Below are 8944 nucleotides of genomic sequence, written 5' to 3' on the forward strand. Positions count from 1 at the left end.
AAATGGACCCTTAGTGGTATTTCAGTCCATTTAACCTCATATTCGGCGTCACACTATATCATGCGGAAACGACACCTAACACGGGCCCCTGCAGTAAACGTTAAGAATTTGCGATTTAGGCCCTAATTTTCCAAAATGGCGGTGTCTAGGGCCTAAGTGGGAGGTCGTAGGTACTTGGATGTTGTTTTAATCGTTTTCTCTCGCAGAAATTATCCGGAAAAGTGTCCCGGAAGGCCTCTACGACAATTTTGAAATTTTTGTCAATTTCGGTTTAATTTTAAACAAATGCGTTAAAATCTCGGCTCCTATGGGTCAGATTTTGGTGACCGGCGGGTCAAATCGACCAACTGGGTCTAGGGAAAGTGTAAAAAAAATTCACGCCTTATATACATTTTGTAGTTTTGTTTTGTGTACCGCTTCGACTATAGATAAGAAGCAAATATACCAAGTTTGGGCACGATCGGGAATTTACACTTGCGTAAGTCCCCTTTAAGCTCTTATGGCGCCTCATAGGTAGGCAACATCTTGCTTGCATGGCTCGCGAGTACGGTGGGTGGCCTACCATGATTCTCGCAGGCGCCGAGTTCCAGTAATTTGCCGAAGGCCCCAACCAACTTACTAACTAAACTTAACGTCCATCCCATCTTCGTCTGACCCCCCCCCCCCCCTTCTCACCGGGAGCGCCTTCTAAATCTGCTAAAATAGGGTGAGAGGTGGTGGGAGAACGTTTCTTGGTCTTCGAGCTCTCCGATCGCCCGATCGCCCACTTGAAGTGGTCGGAGCTACCTCACCGGCCATGAAAATTTCTCATACTATAGTGGTATAGTGGGTATAGTCCAATCGCGGTTGTGTTGTGTTGTGTGGTATGGTTATTTCTGCCATTTCAAGGTTTTGGTTTTGTTTGAGTTAGGTGTCGACAGTGTTTCGTGATCAAATCCTTGAAATTACTCCAACCGTTTGTGGTATGTACCGTCTTTTCATATTCGATATCATAAAAATTACCCTTAACTGTTCTCAATTTTTTTTTTTTGAGAGGCACACATCATACTATATTGTTATTGAAGGTTAGGCGCAGCTGTCATTCATATGACTCACAAGTTTGGATGTCTTTACAGGCAATGGATTGGCTGTTTGGATCAAAACCTACTTTGAAAGAACAACAGCGAGAAAATGATCGTGCACTTCGCAAGGCCAACAGAGATATGGACCGCGAGAAAAGACATTTGGAGATGGAAGAGAAAAAACTAGAACAGGAGATCAAAAAAATGGCAAAGGAAGGTAACAAGGATGGTTGTGCCATTTTAGCAAAACAGCTAGTAAATTTAAGAAAGCAAAAGAGCCGCACTCTTGCTGCTAGTGGCAAAATCCAAAGTGTCGGGTACCATAACAAAGCTATGGGAGCAAACGTAAAACTAGCTGATGCAATGGGCACTACAGCAAAGACAATGTCAACTATGAACAACATTTTGAAACCGGAAAAAATTGCTGCTGATATGCGTGCATTCGGTGAAGCTAACATGAAAATGACTATGACTGATGAAATGATTAATGATACACTCGATGATATCATGGCTGGTTCTGATGAAGAAGAAGAAACTGATCAGGTTGTGCAACAGGTTTTGGATGAAATTGGTATTGAAATATCTGGTAAAATGGCAAGGGCTCCTGCCACCCATGATAAAATTGGGGAGACTTCAAAATCCAAGCTACCTACAGATGATGAAATTGAAGCTCAGTTGGCAAAACTACGAGCCTAAAATTATTTTATCTTTATTTGTCTGTTGGTGTATTACGGAAATGACAAACATAGTTTGTTATACAGTATAGCCTGCTTCTGTTTATAAAATCAAACTGCACAACAACAAAATGTTGTTGTTGTGTTTTTCCTCATGCGTAATTTTTTTAAATCTGTGATTTATTTTAGTTAAGAATTTTAATTCTTGATTAGTTCTGCTGTAACATTGTCAAAACTTCACGGCAGCTGGTCATTGAGTTTGAATCTAGTTCGTAGTTCATGGCAAGCTACCCATCTCACATTTTTCTTTCCCCTTGAGCCTCTCCAAATTCTCATTTGTTCCGACACTAGTCGTTCAGATTGGCTTGGAATGGGTTCCCCTCCGTTGTTCCCTTATCCCCTTTCATCCGGAAACCTCCATGATTCTGACCCAATTTGAATGATTTGTGGTAAAAATAGGAATCTGGACGGACTCCATATCATTCATTTGTGGAATTAACCCTAACTAATATTTTGATACAATTAAACTAGAAATTTGTAAATTTTTATCATCATAGCAAATAGCTCTATTCTTCTATAAATAATCAGGGTCATACCTACCGAAGAAGAGAGATAAAAACTACTTAACTCTCAAGAAGTTAGTTTTCACTTGAGGGTTAGATTATGTCAGTTTTGTGATAAGTATGGACTAGTCTTTTTATTGTGGGAGATGGAAGTTCTTAAGCACAATTGTAATTTTTAATTTTGTTTTCTATTTGATAACTCATTCTACAATAATTCTTTCTGAAGAAGGTCCATTTTGTACATTTAAAGAAAAGGAATTTCTAATAAACATTATTGCCTTTCAGTCTGGTTACAGTGTTTGTTTATTTCAGTGCAGGTGGAGCAATGTATACAGAGCCTAGAGCAATTGTCCAAGAGAAAATAACATAGTTTATTTAAATAAGTTTGTAAAATTTAGATGACATGCCTTTTGGGGCCTTAAGTGAGGTATCTCTATCACTCAAGCCTCCTGGCCAGCTTGCCACAGATTATCAAGAAAAAGATTTATTAACAAAATTTCTCACTTCATAGGTGGCCATAAATAAACCAGAAACATTAAAACAATTAAGTAGTACTGTGTATAAAGTATATGCTTGGCAAAGAGTGCTCACTTTTTTTATTAGTTTCTTTCTTTGATAAAATCTCATATTTTACACTAGTATAAAAATAACAGCCAGGGCTTTTCATACAAAATTATAAATTAGCACTGCCATGGAAGATTTTATTTGACACTAGGTGCATGATTCTTGTAGTTTTCAAGTGAGAGAGGCAACTAAATAATTCAGTAACAAGCTCAAAATTTATTCCTACACCATCACACATTGTTGGATGGTCAAGAGTAACGAGGAAATATACAAATAATAGCCTAGTGAAATACTGCACAAAAATACTTCTGAAAATGCAGAATAGGTGACAAAACAGAACATGCACTTTCTGCTTAAATGAAATATCCCCATTTTAAGTAGAACGTATTTTTCAGCTGAAGGCTGGTTGTAGCTCTTTTGATCTTACCACTAATAACAAAGATTTACATGATACTTATACCCTAATAGAAAACATAGAACTTGTTAAATGGACAATTCCAGAATTTAATATTCCGAGCCACCCTCAGGAATAACCAACATAAAGTTTTCAATGTTTTGTGAAGGTGCATCAAGTTTTTAAAGGTACATTGAACCTAACTTGGCACATTTACTGTCTGAAGAAGAAGAAACTTTTGTAGTCAGACTTTCTAAAAACCTCATGGAAAGTCTGTAATGAAACTACCAATTCATAGGTTTGGTAAAGAAAGGTACCCCTACCATCAGCACTTGTAGTATCCTGACATCATCACTGGTCATAAATTTGATATGGACGGAAACATGTTTAGAATTATAAAAGAATAGATCACGAATAAAAGGTTAAAACAGATGTTTGGTTTCCTCTCACAAGGAGGAATGGAGGCATATCTCTTGTGAGAACTTCAAGCCATGCCATATATAGAGATGCAGATACTATATTTTTTCGTGGCATTGGTAGTGTCCTAGAAAAAGAAATTTTTTAGAGTCTTTTATCATTTAAATCAGCAAAGACAAACGTATTGAACAATACACAATGATTAGGTACTTACATGACTACCAGGTTTGCATCACTTGAGTGTTCTAAAACAAGTTCACGCAAGCGAAGATGTCTATTTGTCTTGTCTTTCATTGCAAGAAGATCCGCCTCAGTGATACCTACAAAACAATTTATTATAGTAATGGTCACAGAAACTACAACTCCAATTGAAAGTGAGAGCACTTTTTTTTTAAAAAAAAAGTCATTGTCTTACCATTTGTGGTCTCATTTTCTTCATCTGATTCTGGAACTATGAAGGGAGATATTAAGTCTTCAAAGAATGACATGGTGGAGTCCTTCGGTTTCTTGGTGATATCCGGAATTAGCTTTAGGGCTGAATAATCAATACGAAATTTAGCCAACAGACTTGCCATGCTGTAACAGAATAATGAAGTGTAGAAATAATCCTCTTGCACTTTAACTTTGAATAAGCTTAGGCTTACAATACACCCTTACCTTCTTTGCTCATATTCTAGCTCAGCTTGTTTGTTGGCCAGTGTAAAGACTCTCAATTTACAATCAGACCAATTTCCTCGTGTTGTAATAATGTGAGGCAGTAAAAGTGTAAGACCTAAAGTTGTAGAAATTTTTCTATTAGTTATTTAAGACTCTGTTTAATAATAAAAAAACAACATGAAAGCACAAAACAGTTCATTGTCTTACCTCCATCATCATACAACCACCACACATCAATTGTTCCCTTTTTCTGTTTTCGCTGAAACCTTGTAATGCTATTTAAAACATCTTTTGGAAGGTCTGTGTCACCTTGACCTGCACCCCTGCATTAAAGTGAAAGAGGTCAATTCAGATGGTTAGGATTGAAAGGTTTTTTCATCACAAATAAAAAGAAACATTCTGCCCAGCCAAACCGTGAGGAGTTTTACGACAAGTCTACATTAATCGAATTTCGATCAAACCTTTCTGGGTGGGTGTCCAAGCAACAAACTTACTTGTAAAGGTCAGCTCGGGACTCTTGCTTCTTTCTCTCTTTCTTTGATCTGTCGTCATGCTCAGGGGTAGTATTTTGATCTGTGTCATCAGCATTTGGACTATCACTTACTCTGGATTTATTTAGGTTTGGTGTTGGAGGCGTAGATAGGTCACTAACACTACTTGCTGAAAAAAAATAAAAAGGGAAGGAGATGAATTTTCAGGGGTCTTCCAGAAGGGTTTTAATTTTTTTTTTAGATCAAACCTCTGGTTGATCTGATCAATCAAGCAATCAATATAATACATAAAACAAAATTAAAAAATTAGTGAATTTAAAAGCAGTACAATGAGTGCAAAACTCAACAGATATAGACAGACATGGAGTGCCTGAAGCTGAAGAATGAGAATCTAAAAAGATACATGCAGTTGGGTGTTCAAATAATAAATATCTCACCCATTCCCAGAAACCAAAGCCCTGAATAGAGAGAGACAGAACGTCAAAGTGTTGAAATTCCACAAATCATAGCAAAAGATGTCGGATCAGGGGTCTCATGCGCTTAGGGAAAGAATTAGAACTTGAGAACTGTAGAAACTTATTACTCATACCAGTAGAAAGTTGTGAGAACGACTGATTGTGGGGAATCGAGAGGGATTCCTGGGAGTTTTGCCGAGTTCGATTAAGATTTCCATTAGTACCCATTCCCACCGAAGAGGGCACTTGAGGTATGTTTCCATTCTGACGAGGTTCCTCGCCCCCTGACAGAATTTTAGAATAATCAAATCCTCCTTCAACTCTGAGAACTGCTACACCCATATGCAAATCCAAGGCTTTACTGTAAAAAGAATCAAAATTGATCAGCAATAATTACAGTGATTGCTCTTACTAGGTTTCATGCAATAAGTCTTTGCACTCACTGCATTGTGTTGAAATACATTAGTAAATCCTCTGAATCACAAGTCCGCCAATCATTTTTAAAACCCATCAGTAGGATATTGGGCCGCAACTTTCCAACACCTGAAGCTTGGATTAATGTTTTTGCACCTTCCTCAAAGGAAGAGTCATCCACTTGAGAGTAAAATGCCCTGATTTTATGAGCCTTAAGCCAACTGTGAGCTTTATATGACAGAGCATTTCTCACTCGTTGTGGAACAGAACTCTGAAAATGTTCAAAAATGTTTTTGCTGTATATTCTTTTTAGAGACTCTACCAACTTGACAAATTTCTAACAGCTAGATACCTTTATGATGTGCCCGCAAATAAGTAGAGATAAATTCTTTGTCATCAGAAAGGCAAAGTCAATCAGTGGAGGGCGATAATTTGGTATACCACTTAAAATCAATATTTGTGGACGATAGTTTTTGACATGATCCTCAACATAATTTAATTGTTGCACTGAGTTTAATGCATTTTTATATGTTTGAGCTTGTGTTGTAGATCCCCAGTTGACATCTGGAAATAAAAGCAAAGATAAATGTTAAAACACTTACAATTTTTTGAAATAACATAATGTTATTTATATTTCTGAGAATTTTCATTCTTAACAAACCAGGTTTTCTGTATTGAACTATCAAGTATAGAGCCAAGACAATGCCAAACGTAATAAGTGCAGTAGACCAGCTGATCAAAAACATCACAGCCACACATAATATAGAGCCCACGAGCGATAACCACATGTTGTAAAACTGAAAAGAAAAATCAGTGTTAGTATGAAGAAAAGGGCAAACTAGTTTGTACCTTTTGTACCATTACCATTACCATTATGTACCTTAAATGTGGGACGCCATCCAACAGGTTTTGCAAGAGATGCATGAAATGTACTGAAGTTGATCAAAGCATAAGCAGCAAGGAAAAAGTTTGATATAAGGGGTGCAATAGCATCCAGTTCACCTAGAATATAATAATAACAATTATTATTATAAAAACAAACTAAAATGCCTTTGTTCATGTTTCTGTAAACTCTGTTTGGATGGAACATTCTTCTTACCAATCAAGATGAAGGCTATAGCAATAAAGAAAGTAAGTACATAGCCACGCACAGGTTCTTGATTTTTGCCATAGCCTTTAGAGAACCAGAATATGTATGGATACAGCCTGTCTTTACAAAGAGCTTGAAAGACTTTAGGTGCAGATACAAGGCTAGCAAGAGCCGATGACAATGTTGCTGCAAAACAGCCTGCATATATAAGGGGTCCAAATGCTGACACCATCTCTACAACCTGGAAAATTTAATTCAGTGTAATCTGTTAGCATGGTGCATAAATTTGTAATAAATTTGAAAACAAGTAAGATTGCAAACCTGAAAGTTATTTTGAAGACCATAATCACATGTTCGATTTGCACAGTCAGTAAACGTATTGTTTAGGAGATCAGTTACATTTCCACTTGCATCCCGAACTACAACTGCACCAGCAACAATAGCCATCAGAATATATGTAATTGATGTTACAATAATTGACAGAATTGTTCCTTTCGGTATGGCCGTTTGGGGGTCCTACAGTGAAAATAGTCATTTATAAGACAATAATTCAAAACATATATATTTGTGTAAAATGACAAAAGAGGCAATTACCTTCAAGTCCCCGGAAATATTGGCACCAGCAAGGATTCCAGTGGCAGCAGGAAAAAATATTGCAAATACAGAGAAAAAATTGTGCTGTTCTCCTTTTTGATAGCGATAATCAGGTCCAACATTATTTGCAAATGTCTCGGCTAGAAGGAATAAATCGAAACTTAGAAAAGAAATGTGAAGAGAAATTGTCACTAGTTGTGCTGTGCATGATGCAAGTACCTGAAAATCCTACAAAGCCTCGAGCCTTGTCTTCATCCGTGGTGGGCCCAATTAAAGATCCAATAAAGAAATCCCCGATAGCAAGTAATAGAATGATCAACAAAACAAATTGAGCCTAAAACAAAACAGTACAATGAATAAATTGAGAATTTAGATGGTGATGTGATGGAACAGTGACAAGGACAACAAAATTGTCATAACAACTATTTGTACAAACCTTGGCTTCCCATTCCATGCCAATAACAACAACTCCTGTCAACAAGAGCATTGTAATAGAACCAACAATTCGGACGTCTTGAGTACCTCCATCAACTATAAATGTATCTAATGATTTCAGTAAGTCCCTCAAAGACTCACAAAATCCCACAACATACATGGCACAAGCTATCGCATTGGCTAGAGAAAATATTAGCCCAATTGATCCTCCGAATTCAGGTCCCAAAGACCGAGAGATCATGTAATAGGTTCCACCTGTAAAATTTGAGTTGAGAATGTTTTTAGTTGTGAATGTAAAAACAAAATGAAAGAGGTAAATACTTCCTCTATCCATTTCAAATCCACTTATAAGACATGGAAACATACCGCCCTTGATTTCTCCATTGGTACTGATAGCAGACATCGACATAGCAGTGATGATAGTGACAACAGATGCAGAGAGAATCAGTAACACTCCTTGTGCTAAGGAAATTATTCAAAATGAGTTCAATGCGCTTCTGAATTTTACCAAGTTCGTGCAAAGGGTGAAAATCTTACCAACACCCGCTTCTCCAACAACCCATGTTAGCCGAAGGAAAAGCATCACCCCCCAGATGTTCAAGAGGCATCTTATGAGAACTCCAACAATCCATCCAAACTTCACAACACCTTCTCCAGCAGTTGGAGGAACAGCTCCTTTCAGGGTAGCTCCTGCAGACTGTAACAATGTAAAATACATAATTTATTGGACAGAGTTTAGTAAGTATGTCCTTATTTCATAGGGTTGGGTGAAATAAAACATTTTCGAAGTTTAACAGCTGTGTAGAAGTTTCCTAAGTTTGCAAAGCAATATTTAAAACACGTTCCCTGCGGCATGACCACTTCGTGGTCACGCTCCCATGTTAAAGCATAGGGGCCAAAAATTAGCCGCAGGTAAACCTTAAATTGTTTTTACAGGCACGGCACACCTAGTGAGAAATTATTAATCCAAAATACATCAATTTGAGGAAAATTCGTCAAAATATCATCAAATTTTGGGACACATTTTCATCATTGACGTCAAATTGATGTATTGAAGGTTGATCATTTCTCATTGAGAGGCAGGTATATACTTGCATATTTGCATGGACCAAAGAAGAACTCTGAGGGTTGTTTA

At 37.2% G+C, this 8944-nt stretch overlaps 2 protein-coding genes across 3 annotated transcripts in view; one reads left to right on the forward strand and one right to left on the reverse strand.

Moving 5' to 3' along the window:
* The first annotated feature begins 802 nt into the window (after positions 1-802).
* Positions 803-2587, forward strand: LOC113213286 (charged multivesicular body protein 2b-B). The gene is made up of 2 exons (XM_026432302.2): positions 803-962; positions 1116-2587. Exon 2 carries the CDS (start codon positions 1119-1121, stop codon positions 1755-1757), a length of 639 nt encoding a protein of 212 aa, XP_026288087.1. The 5' UTR covers positions 803-962; positions 1116-1118; the 3' UTR covers positions 1758-2587.
* Positions 2584-8944, reverse strand: part of LOC113213284 (bumetanide-sensitive sodium-(potassium)-chloride cotransporter) — a gene marked incomplete at its 5' end in the record, with an annotated part of 24979 nt that continues 18618 nt past the window's right edge. The window contains 19 exon segments of one of the 2 annotated variants that reach the window (XM_026432299.1): positions 2584-3800; positions 3888-3993; positions 4089-4249; positions 4331-4445; positions 4538-4653; positions 4825-4990; positions 5259-5279; positions 5411-5637; positions 5720-5961; positions 6043-6254; positions 6352-6487; positions 6571-6692; positions 6790-7021; positions 7102-7296; positions 7375-7514; positions 7594-7708; positions 7811-8064; positions 8176-8271; positions 8347-8506. In XM_026432299.1, the coding sequence (XP_026288084.1) occupies positions 3665-3800; positions 3888-3993; positions 4089-4249; positions 4331-4445; positions 4538-4653; positions 4825-4990; positions 5259-5279; positions 5411-5637; positions 5720-5961; positions 6043-6254; positions 6352-6487; positions 6571-6692; positions 6790-7021; positions 7102-7296; positions 7375-7514; positions 7594-7708; positions 7811-8064; positions 8176-8271; positions 8347-8506 (2952 nt within the window). 2 annotated transcript variants of the gene reach the window in all.

This window comes from Frankliniella occidentalis, unplaced genomic scaffold (genome assembly GCF_000697945.3).
Source record: "Frankliniella occidentalis isolate FOCC.00 unplaced genomic scaffold, Focc_3.1 Scaffold40, whole genome shotgun sequence".
Lineage (NCBI taxonomy): Eukaryota > Metazoa > Arthropoda > Insecta > Thysanoptera > Thripidae > Frankliniella > Frankliniella occidentalis.